Source organism: Spermophilus citellus (assembly GCF_964194105.1).
Source record: "Spermophilus citellus genome assembly, chromosome: 1".
NCBI classification, from domain to species: domain Eukaryota; kingdom Metazoa; phylum Chordata; class Mammalia; order Rodentia; family Sciuridae; genus Spermophilus; species Spermophilus citellus.
The window spans coordinates 282,376,124-282,399,487 of NC_138182.1; the positions used below are offsets into that span (position 1 = coordinate 282,376,124).

Sequence of the window (23,364 nt, forward strand, 5' to 3'; positions counted from 1 at the left end):
CTTCAATCTAATGTATGAAATATGATATGTCAGGAGCTTTGTAATGTTGTGAACAACCAATAAAAAAAATAAAATAGGGGCTGGGGATGTGGCTCAAGCGGTAGCGTGGGATGTGGCTCAAGCGGTAGCGCGCTCGTCTGGCATGCGTGCGGCCCGGGTTCGATCCTAAGCACCACATACCAACAAAGATGTTGTGTCCTCCGAGAACTAAAAAATAAATATTAAAAATTCTCTCTCTCTCTCTCCTCTCTCCTCTCTCACTCTCTCTTTAAAAAAAAAATAAAATAAAATAAAGATGTTTTGTCCACTGAAAACTAAAAAAATAAATATTAAAAAATTCTCTCTCTCTCTCTTTAAAAAAAAGATTTCTGTTGGCTGATAAGGTCAAATATTATTTCTGGAAATGGGAACTATGGAGAAAGAGGAGAGGACGGGAGAGGAGGAGGGGAAAACTGTGTGTGTTATTCATGTTCTTCTGACATGTTCCCTGACACAAGTCGTCCATGGTATGAAGAAATCTAACCCCATCCCTGTCCCTGGACTAGACTATCAGTGATTCCCTGTTATTTTATCCTAAGATACTTTATTTGGCCAAGGTCTAATAAAGAAAATTCTAGACAAAGTCCTGACTGGATGGGATGGGCAGAGGCCCACCCACATCCTCATGGAGGGTCTCTCTGGAGTATAAGAATGCAAGTTCTCACAGCCAAGGGACAAGGAAGTAGAAGGCCTCTCTCCTGCTGCTGTGGGTGGGAGGCTTGTGTCCTCTGCCCACTTCATGTGCTAAAGTCCTGACCTCCAGCGTGACTGTATTGGGAGATGTCCTCTAAAGCAGTGCTTGAGGTTGAATGGGGCCACTGGACGGGGCCTTTCCTGAGGGGGTTAGCAGTTACAGGACCACCCCTCAGAGAACTTTGGCCCTGCCCCCGAGGAGACGTGCCCAGGAGAGGCAGGCCTGAGTGCTGTGTGTCTCAGGCTGAACAAACACTGGCATTACTCATCTTGTTACAAATGCTTGATGAATGGATAAGTGAAGGAACAGAGGACAATCTGCAAAGAAGTCACTGGTTTATGTCGAGAGCAGAAAAACCACTGAATGGTGCCTCAGGCCTAGAGCCCCAGATCAGTCCTAAAGTCAAAATTAAAAGACCAGGGAACGCCGTAACAAAACAAGAGGAGTCACATCGGTTACACATCCACAATTTTACATAATGCCCCAACCAAAAAAAAAAAAATAAAAATAATAATTAAGCCAAAAAAAAAAAAAAAACAAGAGGAGTTAGTGAGTATTCTGTAGTGTTCCATAACCAAATGTTATCATGCTAATTAAAGGTAGATGCATAAAAGCTTCCATCTAGAAAATGTTCCTTTTACTTTTTGAGTACTGCCTGGACTTTTTTTCCCCTCTATTTGACTTCTAAAATATGTTGGGGAAATCATTAAAGGAGCAGTGACATCAACCTGAGATATGACTTTAGAAGAAAAAGCATGAAGTCACAAAGGTGTCAACTAAACATGAATTTGAATACTAAGGGATGCGAAGACAACGGACAATTCAAAAGCAATCTTAACGGAACAAAGCCACAACTGAACTTTCTAAGGATTCCTTTAGAAGGAAAGCTCTAAAGGTGGGTTCAGGAGGGAGGAGTTTTGCATGAGCACAGACAGAGGCTGACATTAGAGGCCAGGTTTTTGATGTTGTATTATTATTGGCAGTTAAGCTTGGTCAAGATTTATTTTCTTCTAATGTCTTGTATTAGGTTGGGGGGGGGGGTCACAGAGTACCAACTGAATGAGGTCCTTCCCCTGCATTAAATGGAATTGGATGCTTCCCCAGGTGTTAGTTACTGGTAGGACACGGAATCATTTGCTTCCTGGTTTGTGATGTGTCAACATTTGGACTGGTGTGGAGGTGGTCCTGATGCCAGAGAAAGCAGTGTCTGTCTAGGCACTGCTGTGGGCCCCAGGAGCTCTGGGAGGTGGGAGGCTTGGTCTCCTGCAGCACAGGATGGCGACGGTCAGTGTGCCAGCACACCTGATTGGCAGCTCTTGACTAATCAGGATGCTGCATTGCATGGATTTGTATGCCTTTACACACACACACACACACACACACACACACACACACACACACACACACTTTTTCTCTCTCTCTCTCTCTTTACATGTCATGTGATCTTTCATAATCTATGTGAATATTCTAAATATTTATATGGAACAATCTAGAACAGACATGCATTTCGCAAAGCCACACACTAACTGAGGCCCTGTAACTGTGTGTTGGTAATAGAGAGTTCTAGGTGAAAATAATTTATACTTTCCAAGAGTCGACTTTCAGGATAAAAATCAAGTAGGTTTCTATAAAGATGTAAACCTTTCTGGGATGGTTTTCAGGGAGTCCTACTACTGTCCACTATAATTCAATTCCACAATGATCCATCGAGTGTCCAATGCCTGCCAGAACCATATAGAGTGACCTGCCTCCGGCTCCTCATGGTGCCTCTGTGCCAAGCCACCTCAGGAGAACGCAAAGGCGGATGAATGCCATCACTCGTCCCAGGCGAGAGGAGCTGACACTTCCTTTAAATTATTTTTTCTCTGCATCTCTTAGATCATTTAAAACTACAGCAGCAATTTTGACTTCGCAGGCTGAATGAATGAGCCTTCCACCCACTGCTTACTGTGAATTCCAATTCCAACCGTCTCCCAGGATCGAGAACAGTGGGTATCTCAACACTCGCCAATTCTGCGGAGGAATCGACGCATCCTGAATGAACAGTGTCACAGGATACACTCTGCAGATTTCCCCATATGGAAGCCCTGTGAAGCTTTTATAAACATTGCTTGCTGAATATATGAGGCTGGAATGTTCTATGATGACTGGTCATGTTGTTTATTAGTAATTGACTTGGCAAACATTTTCCAGGAAGGGATTGATTTTTTTAAAGATGAAAGAAATACTATTAACAAAAGCTATTAGGAAGGCCAACTGAGGTATAATCAATTATTGCCTTAGAAAACTTGGTTCTGTCATGATAAGCATTGCAGAGCCTAGCATGAAACGTCTTTAAAAATGTGGCATTATTTTTAAATAATAGGGTTTTAAGTGAGATCATGTAAGATGATCAGGTACTCACTTTTGTGCATTGATTCCATCAATTGCTTGGATCATTCTTTCGTTCAATTCTTCTTCAAATCTTTTCTTTTGTGACTTGGTTCTAAATGGAAAAGGAAACTCACGTCAGAGTATCTGTACTAAAGCGTGTATCAGGCCTATTTTCCTAGAATGCCCAAACTTCTGTTTAACATTGTTTATAAAGCAACAACAGGAAAAGGAAAGTGACCTATGAGCAGACTTTTCCCTATCGGCACAGACCCACTCTGCAGACTCAACGAGTTGACTCGAGTGTTTGGTTCAGTAAGATGTTGGTTTATCATTCAGAGAGTGAAATGCACCGGGCTTTGAAAATCAATGCTAAACATGCATGCGTGGCATAGGAGATAAAAGAGCTCTTTCCCCCGAGATGAGCTAGCGCTTGACTGGCCGCCTTCAGGCTTTGCCTAACGGCAGAGTACACTAGCTCTGGAAACTCCCCTGTCAAAATCTGGTTTGTTTGATAAAATAGGCATTCCTCCCTCAGGTTTTCCCTGGTCAGATTTTCAAGACTTTGCAGAAGTAGTTTTATTTCTGGCATATCGATGCTTCGTTGTATGTGTTTCAATGTTCCTCGGTTTGTAAAAGTGCTGCTCTCAGAAAACCCACCGACATGCCTAGACTTGGTCTTGGAAGCAAAAAATTCTTAACCATGAGATGTTTTCTAAATGAATTATGCTAACTAATAGTAAGAGCTCCTTAAAGATAACTTGACAATCCTCACAAGAATGATGTAAAGGAGAAAACTGAACTAATACCTATTTTTGAAAGTTAAATATCTGCTGCAAAGGTTGGCAGCTCAGCCTGGCCCTCGCCAGCTGGCTGAACAAGGTGTGCCTCTGTCTTGGACAGGTGAAAATTTTGTGTGTTTTGGTTGGTTTATTATTAAATGAATAGACATTATAATCTGGAATAAAAATAACACCTTTCTGGGATCAGAGTTGCCTCTCAATATAGATAAGAATAGCCTGAGGGGTGTAATGTCAAATTTATCATTTATCTGTAATTAAATCTCTCAGGATGGTCGTTAATGAGATGAATGGGTTTTCAATCCCAGATCCCGTGTTTGTGGATTTGAATCCTCTGTTCCTGCCCACTTAAAACAGGTAGAGGGCAGTCTCATTCAAAACCCAGAATGGTAGACTTGATCCATCCATAGATAGAGAAAACTGAATTAGGAGGATTTAGCATAGCAAATTCCAATCCATTTGAATGAGATAAATTAATTTTGATCCTTCTTTTTTTCTTTTTGGTGCTGAGGATGGAACCAGGGCCTGGTACAAGCTCAGCATGTGTCTTACCATTGACACCGGATCCTTCACTCATTGTTAAAGAGCTACAAACTCAGCATCATAGCATAGCTCAGGCATTCTCCCTCATGGGTCAGGAAACCAAGCAATGTGAGGTACAACCTTTAGTCCTTGATTTTAACTTCTCAGTTCCAGAACTAGACTTCAGTTTTTTTTTTTTTAACTTCAGTTTGGTGGCTGTGTTTTTCACAAAGTCTTTCAAAGTCTAAGAAGGAACCATCTGTACCTTGAAGCTAATAAAAATATGACATTCAGGCTTCCAAAAGTTTGCTAATCTGCTTAGGAGCAGCTCAGATAATGCCTTTACAGAGACCAGCATCATAAGTGGGACCTATGACACAGTCAATAAAGGCATGTATCAGGCATCATTTGAATTCAGTAATTATCTGCACGAGGACTGTAACATGCCTGTGGTTTCCTGATCTATGATTGAGACCTTGGCTGTGGAGATAAGACATCCTGAAGGAGATCTTGACTGCCAGGAGATCTTGATTTATCAGCCAGGACTCTGTTCCTTGGATTTTTAGCACAGCTGATTTTCTGTCCCCACACCTGCCCCTGACCCCATGGTTGGTCTTCCAGTTGTTCTGCACCGCGGTCTCTCTTTCCAATTTGTCACCGTTCTTTCTCTCAAGCCTCCTTGCCAAATCTGTTCCCCCCGTACGTGGGCTATTCTATGAAGGTATGGAAAAGCCACATCTGCCCTGGGCCAGCTCGAGTCTCAGGGAAGTTTATGGGTCCATGTCACCAAGCCAGAAAGTGTCAAGAACCAGGTAAGTATGACCAGAGCAGCACTCTCTCCAGAAGGTCTGGAGGCCACTGGAGGTCAGCAGCTACCGAGGAAGGAGTGGAGAGGCCCTTAGCACAGCAGGTAGGACAGAGTGGTGGTGAGGTAGGTGGGCTTTGGAGTCACAGAGCCCGCACAAATCCGAGCTTCGTGTCCCCAGCACGTGCCTCTGGGCACTCTGCTCAGCCACTGGCCCTCGCTGTCTCCCCTTCCACAATGTGACTCCACAGCTCAGTGAGGATGGAAAGAGCTGTGGTCAACATGTTCCTGGCTTCGCTCATCCCAGAACATGGGAGTCCCCTGAGGCATTTCTCATTGTATTTCAATAAACAGACTTTTAAAGCAAAATCTAGGCAGAGGGACACAGATACCAAAAGAGACATTGAATATAAAGTGTCAGGAAGTCTGGGACATTCTGGGAACCATGGCTCACATATTTACTAGCACATTACGGCCCTCGCCAAGGTATCTTCTGGGGTCCATTAGATTAGCTGAAGTACTTTTAGTACAGTATAAGTCACTTAAAAATAATGCTTCAAAAGCCTAAGAACCCCACTGTTCTTATAGCATAAAGCATAAGGGCTGTAGCTGCTACATCTTCATGTTAAAATTTCAAAGTCTGCACAGAACAGAAGTTAGAACTGATGACTACCTCTAAAGCCACACAGCAGTGTTCTGCAACAAGAGGCACTAAGGCCACACCTGGGCAGGTAGCCCTCTGCGTGTGTCCAGTTTCTACTTGGACACAGGCTTTTTCTATAAGAAAGTACATCAGATCTCCCATTGTTCCTTCATTTCTGCAAATCTAGCCACGCCTCCCATGAACTGACCCTTGTGAGGAGAGGGAGGTTGCCTTCCTTACAAGCTTTATTCCAGCTTCCGAGTATTAGTTTGGTGAACTCCCAAACCAAATTTATGGGAATGCTGAGGCCAAAAGCGGAACATAGGGTCAAAACTAGTAGTGTATGTGATTCTCACCGTGGATGTGACAGGCACCTGTGAACACTTGTGGGGAGTTTCCTCCCTGTTTGGGGAGGGCAGGCAGCTCCTGATTCACTACAGAAAGACTAGACTTGCTTTAACCTTCAGGATTCAACCTGAAAATTGATTTTAAGCAACATACTCATTTTAAGACCATTCAATTTTTTACTGCATATTGGTATGTAGAAGCGTCATTTTAGGAAAACAATTTAACATTCTAAGATGACTACCAGGTGTCATTTTCCTTTCCTTCTCGTAATTCTAATAACAAGACACTGAAAACCTTATTCTTAGAAGCTGGAAGCAATGTAACAGGGCTTTTCACAAGCAACTGCTCTTTTAGAAGAAGCCTTTGAAATGACTATAGTTGATGATAATTATTCTCAGAAATAAGTAAACAGCAGGAAGTCTTAAAAAGTTAGTCAAAGATATATATCATACCTTAAAGTGCGGTTTTGAAAATTATGCTGGCCCATTGGTACGTCCTATATTAAAAAGAAAAGTTTATTAGTTACTAAGAACATCTTTCAAGAAAAATATTGCATTGATAATGATAAATTTCATATTTCATATTTCTTCTTTAATCATGGCAAATATCATTTATGTAACAAATCACTGCCTGTGTGAAGAAAGAGCTCAACTGTAAATATGAATCAATATTTAAAGCCCTGTTCATATTTGCAGTGTGACATCATCTGTAAACTATAGATGTTGGAAGTATCAGGATCATCATCTGATTCTAAAAAAATTTTATTTATTTATTTATTTATTTTGGTGCTGGGGATTGAACACAGGGCCTTGTGCATGTGAGGCAAACACTCTACCAATTGAGCTATATCCCCAGCCCAAATTTTTACATTTTGATATTATGAATTTGATTTTAGACAATACCCTGCAGGGCACTATTACTAAGGTTACTATCAGCCACTTAAAATCATGTGAAAATCAGACAAACTAGAAGGTTCTTTAAAATACAAATATAACTGCAAAATCTACCATGGATCCTTATCTCTGAACTGAGTTGTTATAAAATGGTGCTATAGGCTATGTATGTGGGGATACGGATCACTGGGTGAGAAGACTTCAACAGACGAATTCTGAAGTTCCAGAAAGAGGTGTGGAAGGGAGGCACTGGTCAGAGTTCACTGATGGAGAACTTGATGACCGGTATTAGTTTAAGACAAGAGGAAAATAAGATCCACTTCTGAACATTTGTAAGTGAAAGTTGAAGCAAAGAAGTTTTGAAATTTGCGTTTGTTGCCTTGATTTCAAAGATTTGCTTAAGAAGTGTATCTAGACAAAAAAATGTAAGACTTTTAAAAATAAGTAATTGCACTCCATGCCTTATTATGTAAGTTAAAACAATGCATTATTCAACACAGAGTAGATGGAATTCTGCAGAGGGGATTAGATAAAAGAAATGGCAGTTGTTCCGGCCTGGAATGTATCAGTAAGAACTACAGTGGCATCTTTTGGAAAATGAGTAAGAGACACAGTTCAGTAAAATTGGTCCTGGCTTTGCACATTAAGCAGACATAGAACTTTCTTAAGATGTCTGTACTGATTTCTGCTAAGGTGATAAAAGCCTTGGCACTGAACCCATCACAGATGAGACCAGAGAGCTAAGAAAATTGCAAAATCGTGCAAGAGGTCCTCCAGGTTGTGCACAACTTCTTGTAATTGGAAGCTGTTTCCAGCCCAGTCTTAGATCAGGGATTTTCACCAGTATTGTCTCAAGACTGAAATCATTCCTGCAGTCCCACAGTCAGATAATAAGGGAGATGATCACTCTAAAGTCAGAGAATAATAAAGATTAATAGGAAATAAGCAATAATAGCAAACACACACACACACACACACACACACACACACATATTCAGAGAAGTAAGACCTTTTCCTTGACAGGTATACAAGAGAAACTACTTGGAAAACCATGGGCAAATATTTATAAATTATTCTTATTTCTTAAAAATCAACCAGCCCACCAAGTAATTGAAGGCAAACAATAAGTCTCTATGGAGACTGAGTTATTGGCCCTGAGCACAGACGATAAATGCAATACTGAGGCAAAATTTTCCAAATCATTGCTAATGCTAGCAGTATGAATTTTCATTGGCAATTGGGTACTAGGGTCATTGGGTAATTTTGCTAACAAGTGTAAATTCTTCAAGGCCCCAGGAGCCCCAGGGCTCTGCTTGGATCACTGTCTTCTTGATGATTCCTTCTGCTTCCATGGCCTCAAACATAACCTAAAATGGTCCTCTCAGCTCATCTCTAGCTTGGACCTTTCCTAGGAGCTACTGATGTGCTTTTAAAATCATCTGTTTCCCTACTGCACTTCTTAAAAAGGTCTACCAATTTTAAGATGCCCATTAAAAAAGTTTTGAGTTTTCCATCTTATGAACCCGACCTTATCCTCATATGCATCGTCTATTCCCATGACACCACCAGTTTCTCAACTGCAGGGTTTGCTGCTCCCTCTCACACAGATCCTATCCAACACCAGGTCTCTGTTACTCAGCTTTCAAATTAGACCTTGAACTTACTCCTTCAGCTGCTGAAACCTGAGCATAGAAGGCATGGTTCCCACTTGGAATCCCTTCAGTCTTGTTCTTTTTCCCAAGCATTGATCCATCATGCTTCTCCCTGTTCCAGATCCCCCACGACTTCCCCTTACACTAGAATAAGACATCAGCTCCTGACCTTAGCCTGTCCCCTCCCAGTGACTTTGGTTTGCTCGTTGCTAATAACTCTCCAGCACCCAGTCTCCTCTGTGCCCCCAGCAGATGGCACAGTCATTTCCATCTTGGGGACACTGAGTTTGCTCCCCTGCCACCTCTGTCCTAATTTGGTCCTCTCTTTCCCCGAGACCTCCTAGCTGTCCCACCCTGTTCACTTCCAATGACATCACCAATTTCAACTTCATGGTGGTCTTCACCAGCACCTGAAATGATCCTACTCATTAAATGTTTTCCTACTTATGATCTTTCTTTGCCTACAAGCATGCACACTAACCCTTATCCTGGCAGTATCCCCTGATGCCTAGCTGATGGGCAGTCCATGTTGGATCACAGTTGTTTTTTTTTTTTTTAATTTAAAAAAGGATGGAGGCAAGTTGAGAAAAGATATAATTAAACAAAACAAGAATGCTTGGCCCCTATTGATTGGGGTGTCACTGTAAGATGCTGGGGGTGGGGCAAGGGAGAGCAGAAGCTTCACTTTCCTATGACAGCCTGGCGTGGTGCTTGGCACCAGCCAATGAGAATTACGTAACATCTTTCTTTCTTTTTTCTCAACTGCATCCATTAATGCCATTATACATGAAACTGTCCTCAGGGCTGATTTTAGGATCCAGTCATACCATTGGTACTTTCTAAGTGCCTGACTGGGTTTATTTTTCCCTGCATCTGTTGGTCTAATTCCCATCTCCCTTTCAGCTGTCCTACTGTGCACATCCCTGACCTAAGGGGCTCCGGAGCTTTGCTCTCATTTGGAAGCTACAGTGAAGTGAGCACAGAACCCTGGCAGTGGAGTGTGTGTGGCTACACAGAAGGTCTGAAAGCGCAGGCTTGGCACAGTCTTGGTAGTGCTGCTTAAGCTGGAGCATACCCTGTCTTTATCTCTGTATTGAGACGCTCAATGCTTTCTGCTTAAGGACACAAAAAGGAAACTGCCGAAAGAACAGCTCAGTTACAGTTGATTGCTATTATCAGTTGTAAAGGGTTATACAGTTGAAGGGCAAAGTCACTGTGTGTTAGAACCTGAGCAATGTGGCCTTGGAGGTCACTTGCAGGAGGATGGCAAGCCGGCTGCACTGCAGACCAGAGCTATTCTGGCAGAGATGCCCAGCTTTTTGTTGGGGGACCCAGCTCTTCCCCAGCACCTAGTGCTTTGAGGCAGCAGCGAGCTCACCGTGGTGCTGATCTTGCCGTTCTCAGTGGTCATGCTATCCCTGTGATGCAGATGGGCGAAGGGCTTGGCCGCACCCCAGGACTCCAAGTACCGGGTCATGCGGACAGAGGCCCTCATCTTGGCTCCGTCCAGGGTGTGGCGAGGCCTGAAGAGGTGCTGGGGACTCCGTCGCTCTCCCTTGGGACAGGAGACAAAGCGTCACACCGGCTGCACCACAGCCCCATGCCTACTTACTCCTTCCTGCTCCACCCGCTGTTGCGGACCCAGCTCCTCCAGCACTGCCCAGCGACTCTCTTTGGCTTCTGCACTCAACACCTTCAGTGGGACGCCCCTGTACCTGACTACCTGAGCTGAGTGACTTTATTCCAGAGAGTAAAACTCACCTGCCATTGTAAGTTAGGAAAAAAAACTATAAATGCAATAATGGACATTTTTATAAAGTAAATTCTTCAACAGAACGTGCTGATCTGCCTCGGCTTTTTCTCATGGTTGTGTTCTTCTGAAGTGGTAGCTGGCTTTGGGGTGTTCCTCATGCTAAGCTGCCTTCCATGTATGGGGTGTTCTTTGCACCCAACTTTGCATCCCTCTGTCACCCCACAGCTCTGCTGCTTCACCTCATCTACCTCCAGATAAATCATCAAGCTAGCTGGAAGTTTGTCTCCCAAGGGATGCGATGCTATCATGAATGAAATCCATGAACTTGATCTTGATTTTGAGATATTGGTTTTCATGGCTCAGCAGTCTTTCTTGCTGAGACGTCACCATTTGATAGCTGTGGGAGTTGGGGACTGTTACATAACCCCTCGGATCTTCTGAGTCTTCTCTCTAATGTGGTACTGCTCACTTGGCAGGAAGTGAGAAGAATGAGCAGAGCCGAGGGCTCTGAGCCCCTGGCTCCAGCCTAACCTGGTAAGGGGAGCTCCTTCCTGCTCCTAGGGCTGGCCTGTCTTCCAGGTGACGGGGATTCTCTCAGTGAGCAAGGCAACATGTAGACCCACATACGCACATTCTCACCCAAATAGATGCCTAAGATTTGCTAATCTTAAAAATGTCTCTTCCCTTCCTTTTCATTACGTCCAACCTATTTCATCTCGTTGGATTTCTGCATCTTTTGAAGGCAAGAGTAAAATGTTTTCTCTTAATTCAGCTTCTCCACTCATGGTTCTCCAGGCTGCACCCCCTGTGACCCCTTCGGGGCAGCATCCACTGTCGTTGACACTGGCTGACAGGGACCACAAACACAGCCGCCCACACCAACACCCTGTACCCCCACCCCGCCACACACAGCCCCCATGGTGCCCCCTTAATAAACACCTGAATTCATTATCACATAACATCTCTCATGGCTGAGCCATTAAATGCATTTGAAGTCATTTTTGAGGCAAAGACTAGCAAGGAATTAACTGGTTCTTAACTAAAAGCATCTATACCAATAATTTGCCCCTCCTCCCTTTTAATCACAGAAATAAAAGGCCAATCATAGACTGTTCATAATGGTACTGACCTTGGGGTTGATTACAAAGTAGGTTTTCACCAGGTGCTGTTTTAAATAGGGGTCTCTAATCTCACCATCTCCCTCCTCCACTTTATAAGCTCCATTCAAGTGCTCCAAGGTGACAGAGGAAATGTGAACACGTCTGAAATTCCACATTAAAAGCACAGTCAAGATATGAAAGGACAAATGTGAACAAAGGGATTCTACTTGTCTGTGATTTCAGCAACAATTTCTCTCCAAATGAAGGAGACGAACATGTTCTTGGGGGACTGACTGTAACTAGAGCCTACACTCCATCCACCACTGCTTAGGAGGGCTTCCTTGAGGCCTTGAGCTACTAAGATCTGAGGCTTCTCTGCACTCACAGAATCCTGCAGGGGGGCTGCAGTGAATTATAGCAGAGAAAAAATGTGATCATGTTGAGTGCTTGCATGTGAGGCTCTCTTCCAAGGGGTTTAGCAGAAATGCTGAGCAGTATCAAGTGTGGACTCTCGTCTCTGGGCTTGTGCTCATGGCTCTCCAAACCACAGCCCTAGCACTGAGGCTCTTTTGTCCATCTTCTAACAAAGATGAGTGGGTGCCACAGTGATCATTTTGATGGCACTGCTCTCCCAGGCAGTGTCCAGCCCTGGAGAGACACCATGTCTGGACTGCATTTTTACAACATCATTATCTCAGTCTCTGTTCATAAATATGCAAATGTGTAAGGGTTATAGTTAGGTATCTGATACCCATAGTCCTTGCTGTTGATGGAATCAAGACTTGAAAGTCTGAGTTTTTGTTTTCATTTCTTTGTAGGGTTGGGCTTGAAACCCAGGACCTTGCACATTCTAGGCAGGGCTCCACCACTGAGCCACATCCCCAGTCTGAGAATTCCTGTTTATCTAATTATTATAAGAAGCCACTGGACATGAGTTTTACGTGACACCAGTGTAGCAAGAGAAGTCATCAAGGACGGAGCAGGTATGAGTCTGTTGACCTGTCCCTTCTAATTGTGCTGCCAACTTGCAGACAGAAATCCAAGGTTTGGCCTTACCCGGGGACCCCTCCAGCTTCCATGTGGTTGGCCAAGGTGACATCATGTGACCACACGTCATACTGCCACTTCTGCAGACCAATCACACCGCACAGGACGTTCCCTGAATGCACTCCCACACGCATGTTGATGTCAACTCCGGTAGCATCCCTCACTTTCCTAAAGAGAAGGGAAGTGATACCACATTCAGTCGCATCCTCTTCTGACTTCACTCTTGGCCAATTTTCCTGGCATTTCATTATTCAGAATTTTTTAGGTTGTCAGAAATGCTGCCATGAATTCTTCCTGGGCGGAAGATGGCTGCTCTGAGCCAAGAGGAAGGGCTTTTCTTCTCAGCAGCTCCCAGATTGGACCCCTAGTTCTAATCTCTGGCTGGTAAAGGCAGATCAGGCCAGATCATGGTGATGACCAAGCACTGGGTTCAACAACATGCATGAAACTCCTGGTTATCCAGTGCTGCTCCCTGCTGGGCTCACCGCCTCAGAAATGGTCTTAGACTCCATTTGCAATTCTAGTGCTTCCTGGGGTGCATGCCCCCAGTGAATACTCTGCTAACAAGAGAACTCAACACAGCTTATTTGAGAGTTTGGTAATGACATTAGCTTGAATCAAGATTTTTAAAAAAATCATGAGATTAAGCTTTTTCAATTGTGCATATTCTTAATTAAGAAGAGAAGAAATACTATTAAAAAGTTTTAATAATGCATGACATATCCTGCAAAAGAAATTAATTTAAAAATTTGTTTTAAACACACTTTAGGGCTTTATGACTAACTCATTAACAGACAAGTGAAGAACTTCAATAGGGAAAATGGAAATGCCGGGCAATGCTTCTTCATTTCTTCCAACTAAATCCATTTTTCACTTAAAGTTCTGTTGTAAGAGAAGAGGGCAGGAAGATGACCCTGGCTGCATGGGGGGAAAGCAACCCCAGAGAAAATGTGGAGGAAAGCCACAGGTCTCCATGCACACAGCGAGGGGAAAGAGACGAGTCCTAGTGAGACGCATCATTAACACCCCGAAGGGCAAAGTGGCACAGGCCGGGCCCTGTGATGACATGCACCACTTGGGCATGCCAAAAGTGATAAAGGAAACAGGCCCACGAGGGGAAAATAAGTGGTTTCCTGGATGGGGGGAAGTATCCTTCCACAGCTTAAAAAATTAAGATTCTAATATTCATCCCCACCCATGGTTCAAGAAATGAGAACACAAATGAGAGAGAAAATGGGACAAAGAATCCTGTGAGAGGCCACCAGAGTAGATGAAGGGTGCCTGGGACTTGTGAGATGCCCACTTTGTCCCCAGCATTATTGGAAGTGTGACCGGACAACCTGTTGTCAGCCATAAGACAAGAAGGTGACACACGACAGAGGAAGGAAGCTGAGTCCCTTTGTCAGTGAGTGGCAGGTCACTGGGACACAGAGCCATGGTATGATTTGAAGACTGAGGCGAGCAAGTGCTGGGGAGTTTCCTCAAACCCGCCAACATGGCTGAGGGTGTGGACTCGGTCAGACAGGGCCGATGCTTCAACCCTGAATGGACCAAGGAAACACGGCCGTGTGTCTGTAGGAGGGAAGGCTGTCCTGCCAAGAAAGCCCTGTGCCCAGGGAAGAAACCAAATGCCAAAGGACAGACACTGCACGATTCCACTCATGGGAACCACCTAAAACAGGCAAATCCGAGACAGCAAACAGTGATGGCCAGGTGCTGGAAGGGGGCTGGGAGTCACTATTTTCAGGGTGCAGAGCCTCTGCCTGAGTAGTAGAAGGTTCTGGAGGAAGTTGTCTGCACAACATCTGAGTGTACATATGTCAGTAAATTGCATATGTGATATATGTATATATATATATATATATATATATATATATCCCAAATATCTCAATATATAGAAAACAACATGTGACATAGACATAAAATAATGTAATAAAAAGGCATTTCTTATAAACTGGGACAAGCCATGAGTATTCTTCCTCCTTAAAGCTCTTCAGCACATTGAAATAACTTTATGTTATACAAATATAAAATAGTGAATTTGAAAGCAGAAATCAAGCTTCAGAGGAAAAAAATGGATAGTTTAATTCAAAGTTGTTGATATGCATATTTCTACCCTTCATAAAAATCTTTCCCACACTTGTTTGAAAAGAAGATCGAGAAAGATACTTTTCTTCAAGGAAAGTGCTTTCCTCCAAAAGAACCCATTTCACCTTGAATTTGAAACCATCCCTGAGGTTGCCTCCACAGCAGGTTATAAATTTAAGAAAACACTTCAGTTCCACTGATTGGATTCATGTCTACCTAGACACATGGAATCAGAGCGGTTACTTTAGAAAAAAGTCAAAACGATAGTTTTTGTGCACCACACAAAGGACTTATTTATGGGAATAAGCAAGTAGAGAACGGTCATTTTCCACTAGCACATGCTGTACAGGGGAACGGAGTCCACAGTGACGACTCCTCCCTTCTCTTTTACTTCCCTCCCATTCCCGTTCTGCCCAGTGGATATGGATAGAACATGCAGGCCTCTCCTCCCCTCGGGGAGATCGTGCCTCAGGGGCTGAAGCTGGGGCTCCTTTTACCTTCCTGGGTTAGCACGCACCTGCTAACATTTTAGTCACTTCAACATGTGGTCAGCATACACGATGGGCAAGCACAGTGACCCCTGGACTTCCTACTTTCCACTCGGCCTTACTTGCTCTAACCTTGAGACAAGGAGCTAGAACATTGAGTACTTTTTTCAAGTCTTTTCAGATTAAAAAACAAAACAAAACAAAAACTGTGGAGGGTAAGAAAAAAGCCTCTTGACTGAGATGACTCAAAAATAAAATGTCCATAAATTATGCAATCAGCAAACAAAAGATATTATCATTTAAGAATAGCTTCTACAAAGGGCTAAAGAAAGACGATGGTATTGCCATCAAAAATCACCTTTTACCTTTCGTTTTCCCTGTATCTGCCAGTGGTGTTGATATTAGTATCCAATGCAAACCTTCTCTAGATGTACAAGGAAATAAACTATAGACATAATGCAGACAGCAGATATTGATTGAAACTTCATTCATAGAGCTGAGCATTGTTGACTAAATGAAGGAATTCTGGATTGCATTTTTATATTAATTGCAGTCTTTGATAAAAACCACTTTTCTTTACAGTTTATGTAATCATATTTTTCATCAGAAATTGGAGAGATGCCACAGTGAAGATTTTTCTCCTTGAGATCAAAGAAAATACTCAGAAATTTTAAAAATCACCTTTGAAACAAATAAAATAGCGTCTTCTCATAAATTTCCAATTTAGTTTCCATAAGACTAATAATGACAATAGCAAAGACTTACAGAAGTTTTACTTTGGACTGCACTACTCACACACCAACAAATGGGTAACTGCGTATTTATATTTAAATATACAGCAATGCATTTAGCAACAGTAGACAGAAAAATAGAAATAGATTCAGGTGAGAATTACAACTCAAAATGGTTAAATGTCAAAGAAAAAAATAAAAAACCTTAAACAGTACACTTACTTTATGGCTTCACACATATCCAGTCCCATTTTCACGCAATTCTTGGCATGGTCAGGGAGAGAGATAGGAAGTCCGGAAACACAGTAATAGCAGTCTCCTAAAATCTTGATCCTCATGCACTCATTCTCCTGGAACAAGAGATCACAGAATCCATTTGCACCACACGCTGGTGTGATGATTCCGTCACCGGAAGCCATCCAGTGCTGGCTCTACTGACACCGGCCCGGGAGATGGGGCAGGTGGGAACAGAAATGAGAACTCAGGCTTCCCTTCCCTGACCAGCAAGAATGGCCGACCCTCACCCTATGCTCATTCGGAAATAAGGACGACCAAGGGGAAGAGGAAGAAAAAGGAGAACAGAAAAAAACTTCACACTTAATTAGAAGCAGAGGAGGAAACAGTAGGATCATTCTCTTCAGTTTGAACATCTCCAAACATGCAGGGGGAAATAAAGCATTTGATGCAGAGCAGAATCTTTCAGAGCAGAAGGTGATGGCCAGAGCTCAGCTCGGTGGGACTTAAGAATCTTATGTCATTCTCCGTTAGGCTGCGGTTTTCTTCATTAATTTTAAACCTGAAGCAGATTGTTACCTGTAGACACCAGCATCTGATAAACATCTTCACAATCTAATAAGCCTCCATTCAACACCGCCAAGTAATTTAAAATTCAATTCTGATTTTAGGCTAAACTGTTTCAATATAAAGTTTGAACAACTCATTTTTTCATGACTTGAGTTGTTTTTAGATTAACTACACTCATATATGCATCAATCTTACCTCCCACCCATTTCTAACCTTTTCAATCAGCATATAGACTCTTCAGCAAAATAAAACAAAAACCAAAGATGTTCCAAACACAAAATTTTTCCTTTGATGCTAATACAGGTTTGTGTATAAACTGAACAATTTCAAACACCATCAGAAACATGACATCTTTCTCCTTTTGAGCATGAGTTAGATTTGACATATTTCTTTCCCCAATATTTAAAGATTTGACATATTTCTTTCCCTAATAGCTCACAAGCTGTGACATATTTTTGTGCTTATTTATAGTACTATCAATTCCAATAACAATATCATAAATAAGAAAAAGGCAAACAATTACTTATTAGCCAGGCTGCCCTCCCACACTCTCCCTAAATAGACATCCTGGGTGTAGAAAGCATGAGGGTTAGCAAGAGTGCATGGCAATGGTTTTGAGTCTACTGGCTTAAAGTGATGAGCTTCACACACTGTTTGCTCAGTTGTCTGGGCTACCATTGCTGATGGCACTCTCTATGTCCATGTGTTCCAGCTGTGAGCCATGAACCAGTGTCCAAAGTGGGCTGCCATTTTGAACTACAATGGATGGACCAAGTGTACCCAGGCTGGACTCAGATTTTGCCTAGACATTCCTCTGTTCCTTTGGTTAGAGGAAGTCACACTGAGTACCTCTGCTAAGCATAATCAGTGGCATTCTTCCAAATTCATACATGACATTTGTCCCAATACTTGGATCTGATCTTATGTGGCCATAGAATTCATGCAATTAGTTCAGATTAAGTCATACCGGAGTAGGGTATGCCCCTTTTCCAATATAACTATTGTTCCTACAAAAAGGGAAAATGTGGACCCTGAGACTCACAGGGAACAGAGAATATCCTGTGGACAGTGGTGTCATGCTACCACCAGCCACAGTTGGGATGTTTCCTCCTGCCATGACCAGGTGCTCCATGACCTCTTGTTAATGAGGAACTGTAGGTTATTGTTTAGGTTTCAGCTTTTTTCTTTCCATAAATGACCACCTATAAAGCTCAGCCCTCCTTGTGTGGGTGAAGGAGGCAAACACAGCTATTATCTCACTGATTTTTAAAAGTCCCCAGTGAGAGCTGCCAGGCAGCCTAGGGGACAAACTTGGGAAGCTGCACCCAAGAGTGATTTTGCCAACATCTGCAGGCCAGATTTCTTCCTAAGACACTTGGCTGGAATGATCTGTATTGTTAAAAAGTGAGCTCAACCGCACATCAAACTAAATTTAGGACCATCCCTTCCACATATAAGTAACTGATAAATAGGCATAATGGACAATTTTTTTTTTAGCACAACTTATAGAATTAGGCTGATTGGAAATGTCTTATGGGAAGGAAAGAGCTGCAAGTCTCACAAGCAACCCTCCAAGTTCCAACAAGCAAGGTTCAGGGCAGTTTTAGATAACCTCTATAATCTCCTATGTGAACTTTCCCACCTACAAGACATGCCAGGCCAGCCCTGAACTTGTACCTCTGCACAAGTGGCACACCAGGCCAGGAGAACACGAGGTGGCAGTAAGTGCAGGGCTTGCCCAGGGTATTGTCCTATTTTAGGTGGTCTCCAGGGTCCCATTGACAACATGAGCACAGGGTAGCTATGGTGGGTAGATGAGCTAGAGTGACCTCAGCAGCCCCTCGACTTGGAAATGCCCGTAGGAGTGCCCCCCCAACAGCACCGGGCCGAGAGAACAGCAGTGGAATCTCCTTGTGCTGAATGAGCTTATCACGTGGAGCTGATGAACACACAAGCAGAAGCTTCAAAAATGGGTGAAAACGTGAGAATCTGAAGCCACAGCATTTCATATTCTGAATACGGGCTTGAGACTCATCAAGGCTCAACAGCAAATAAAACCTGAAGGGTAGTTTTTTGAAAATAGTGAGATATGGATAGTGGGATGGAGGAAAAGGAAGCCGGGTCTCCCGCGGGCTCTCGGGGGAGGGAAGCCCTGCTCACCTTGGCGATCTGGTCGAACTTCCCAAAGAGCTCATTCAGCATGTGCACCAGCTCCCCCGGGGAACAGTCGCTGGCCAGCCGAGTGAAGCCCACGATGTCGGCGTACAAGATGCTACGGGAACACGGGGTGGGGACAGACTTAAACTTGGCATTTGCTAAGAAAATCATGACAATTTTTCCATTACAAGAGTATCGTGACTTTTATACTTTGTATTTTCATGAGAAAGATGTTATTTTCTTGGAGAGAGAATGTATAACACTTTTGTTAAATTGCCCATTTAAGTGCTTTTTTAGTATTCAGTTTTTGTAGTTAAAATGAAGAATTACTAGGGAGAGAAGTCCCACCTCACCCATGCCCCGGTCTGGCCTCTCTCTGGTCACCTTTCCTCTATGTTTATGTGATGCCTATCCTAACTTCCATCACACCTGGGAAACTCTGCATGCTACTACTCGAATTGTTACATGATGTATATATAACACTCCTAAGGTGGGAGAGGCAAATAGTAAAACCCAATCCTAATTGGAGTGCTTCAAAGAAATAAAATGGAATACTGTTTATTTATTTGTTTATTTATTTATTTATGGTACTGAGGATTGAACCCAGGGGACTTTGCCACTGAGCTATATCCCTTGTCCCTTATATCTTATTTAGAGAAGGGTCCCACTAAGTTGCTTGAAGCCTTGCTAAATTGCTAAGGCTGGCTTTGAACTTGTGATCCTCCTGTCTCAGCCTCTTGAGTTGCTGGGATTATAGCTCTGTGCAACCAGGCCTGGCAATAATCTTCTTCTTCTTCTTTTTTTTTTTTTTTTTTTTTTTTTTTTAAAAAAGACTACTTATCAAGTGATTCTGGAGTACTTGCCACCTGCCAGGATGAAGCAGACACGGGATTTCTTCCTGATCTCAGAATTCAGTAGGCTTGGTGCATCCAGTGAACGAAGGCATCAATAAATGTCTACCTACACTCTGGATAAGCTCTATAAAGGAATATGGCAGAGAGCCGGGAAAGAAAGCTGGGGGTGTGTGGATTACTTGTTGAGGAGTCCAGGGTTGTCACTGTGGGGACTAACTGCATGGTCCCCTCCTGGGAGAAGCAGAGGGTGGAGGCTGCTGTGAGATTGCTCAGGCCTGTGTACATGTTTAGAACAGGGACACACAGCAGCCAAGGGCGTGACACTACCTTTCCTACACAACAGCAGTTCTCTGACTTGTGGAAAGTTCTTATAAAGAAACCTAAATTCCTCCTGGTGCTTGACATTGAGATGGAATATGCTCTGGCTTAAGAAGCACCATGAAAGAAAAATAATGAGCATTTCATAGTCTCTTGAATAACAAAAGCAACACACAGAAAAGAACAGGGCTGGGCACCTGGAGAAACTGCAAACTTGTACTTTGCTGGTGTGAAGGCAAAGCCACCAGAGAAAATGACATGCTCATTCCTCAAAGCACTCGACTGAATAGTAGGGGCTTCAGCAGTCCCACCTCTGGGTGCACATTCCAAAGCTTGTTCAGGGACTTGAACAGACATGCACACAAACCTTCACAGCTGCTCTGTTCACAACCGCTGAGACAGAAGTAACCTGAATGCCCATCAACACATGAATGGGTAGACCAAACAAGGTGTATACAGAAAAGGGGAGTATCGGCTGGTAAAGGAAAGGAAATTCCAACACACGCTGCAACACTAGAAGACATCGTGCTAAGTGAGAAACACAAGGTACAAATAGCAAACAGTGCATGATGCCTCCTATGTGAGGTCCCCAGAGTGGACACACCACAGAGAAAGCAAGCAGAATAGGACCACAGGGGCTGAGGGAGGGGTGTGTGGTCTTGTTGCTGAACAGGGACAGACGTTCAGTGTGGAATGAAGAAAATGTCCTAGGGTAGAGGGTAGAGATGGTTGCAGGACATTATGCATGTGTTTAATCTCACCAAACTGTACATTTGAAATGGTCAATATATAAATGTTATGAATATTTTATCAAAATAAAAACAAGTCAAAAAATAATATAGCACCAAGTAGCCGGGGCCCTGCCAGATCAGGGCAGGACCTCTACTCCTTGAGCTCAGCACAGGCCTTGGCTTCACCATGAGAGATGGACAGCAGCACAGGAGACTTCTGATACTTCTAGGAAAACCAAGGCTGTGGGGTGCAGCTCTCCATTCTGCCCAGATGACCCCTAAATCCCGTCCTACCTCTCCCATGATCACATGTAGAGGCAGGCAGGGATGGCTGACCCTGAGCTGTGGTCCAAAAGGAAGGATTAAGTCTGCCCATTCAGAAAAGAGCGTCTGACCCCCACGCAGAATCAGGAGGCAGCTGACTCTACTTCCTCTTGTTCACAAGTCCACAGTGCTTCCTGTGGTCAAGCTTGTGGTGGTCAAAGCAGCCCTGTGATGAGTGAGCTGTAGATACCTTAGGCAGGTGTACAGTTTATTTGGCAGCAGAAAATTCTAAAGAAATAAGCAGGCTGGCAGTTCTGAAATGTTCACAATTGTGACCTAATGTGCAAAGAAGTATAAGAGAAGAACAGGGTACTGTGGGGCCACACAGGAAGGAACCTGACCAGGTCAAGCCTCTTGTAAAGGTCCCTCTGGCTGTGCATCCAGAAGCAGGCAGGTGAGTTAGGGCCATTTCCCTGGAGTCCAGAAGAGCCCTGTGGAAGGGCTTTAACTGTTTATCGTAGGGGCAGTGGAGAGAAGCAGACAGATGTGGAAGGAGACGGACCCGATGTTGTTATCGATCGGATGTTGGTGGGATCATCTGGGAAAAGGAAGTTCGGAAGATGAAGACGAGTTTCTGGCTGTGAAATGGGGTTTAGGAACCGAGGTTTGCACAGGTCACAGCAAGCTCTAGGGGAGACGACTAGTTCATCGTGGGTTGTGTTAGTCTGATGGTGCTGTCTTGGACACCCCAAGCCTGGGTAGTCCTGCATCGGTCATGTCTTAGCCTCATTTACAGGGGGATTAAAGTCTTGGGGGAGGGCTGGAGAGAAGAGAGGAAGCTGAGAGCCCTGGCCACACTGACCTACAGGAGAGGCTAGACTCAGAAAGCCACAGAGGAGACCATAGAAGAGAACAAAGGAAATGAAATACCCTGGAGATCAAGGGACTGCAGGACCAGGTCACAGGGATCAGAGTACCCACGTGGTCAGTGGGATGCGATGCAGACCAGCTGGGAGGAGTTTGGCAAGTTAGTTCTGTGGCCTGGGGGGTTCCTGAGAGTGGCGACTACAGCAGGGAGAGAAGACGAGGGGGGGCATCAGAGAGTGCAGCAAACTCTTTCTAGGATTTGAGCTAGGAAAGAGAAGGAGTTAGAGATGTGGACGGTGCATGAGATTAAGGGAGGTGTGCTTGTTCCTGCTTTATTAATTTTATTGAACTTTTTTAAAGTTATGGTTAGTCTGTGAACATTTCAGAACTGATGGGCAAAACTCAGGGAAAGGCCACGGAGAATCAGGACGCAACAACACAGTGAGGTTTTGCCCTGATGCCCTGTTATTATTTTTCTTTAGAGAAAAAACAGGAAATGCTATTAACAGAATAAAAAAAATTTTTCTTGAATGTTTTAGTTCCTTAGTTCTGAGTTGACTGATTTCTCTATAATCTATTTTCCAAAATCAGTTTGTTACTATGTGTTTACATCTTTGTATGCTTGGGTCATGCATACTATTGACTCTGTAGAAGTTTTCTAAGATCTGACATCAAGTTAAACTTATCCTTGCAATGTATTTAGATTTTAGTTAAAGTTTATTTTCATCAAAGCCTTGACCTAAAGCAGCTGGTCCAAGAGGCAGCTTCCTGAGGTGGAGAACCTGGACTCAGGGGTACACTGGCCAGATCCCAATTCTTGTAGATGCTCAACCAATTTCAGCTGTGGTGATGTTTGAACTTTTGATCAAGCACCCTCTCTGACAACTCAGCTAACACCACCAAAGCACAACAAATGAGGTGGAGACATGCACAGGTTACTTACTGAGATGACTATTAACCTAGCTTAGAAAGTACCACATCAATCAGTGAATCAAAGAACAAACCAGAATGGGTGGGGCATGGAACCCAGTGATGGACCTGGCTCTGCAGGGAGAGGAGGAGTCCCCTATTCAGTTTGAGATGAGGACCCCTCACAGATCCTCTCTAGAGGTCAGGAGAGATGGAAGCCTCAACATTGTTCTTATCCTGTGAGACGGAATGTTAACTTTGTTGAGCATCTACTGGGACAGGGATCAGCTGGTGTGCCCCCGCGTCCTGGCGCTGCCCCTGGGCCAGCTTCGAGGCCTCACAGTTCTGGCCACAATCGTACGATGACAGAAGGTTAGCTTCCCAGGTGCTGTGATTCCAGGGTGACTCCCTGAGAAGCCAGTGTCATCAACCAGCCTTTGCACAGCAGAAACTTCATGATGAATTAATTAAGCTGCACATCAGTCCC

At 43.6% G+C, this 23,364-nt stretch overlaps 1 protein-coding gene across 2 annotated transcripts in view; it reads right to left on the minus strand.

Annotated features, from left to right (window-relative positions):
* The window catches only part of ADCY2 (adenylate cyclase 2), a 380,789-nt gene that overhangs the window by 95,740 nt on the left and 261,685 nt on the right, over positions 1-23,364 (minus strand). For both annotated transcript variants that reach the window (XR_014021747.1, XM_081292584.1), the window contains exons 6-12: positions 18,938-19,049; positions 16,196-16,323; positions 12,676-12,834; positions 11,649-11,781; positions 10,145-10,321; positions 6,674-6,717; positions 3,138-3,218 (exon numbers count right to left, since the gene is read on the minus strand). Coding sequence is in view for 1 of the 2 variants with exons in the window: in XM_081292584.1 (XP_081148710.1) it covers positions 3,138-3,218; positions 6,674-6,717; positions 10,145-10,321; positions 11,649-11,781; positions 12,676-12,834; positions 16,196-16,323; positions 18,938-19,049 (834 nt within the window). In the remaining variant the exon portion in view is untranslated. The remainder of the gene's footprint in view (positions 1-3,137; positions 3,219-6,673; positions 6,718-10,144; positions 10,322-11,648; positions 11,782-12,675; positions 12,835-16,195; positions 16,324-18,937; positions 19,050-23,364) is intronic.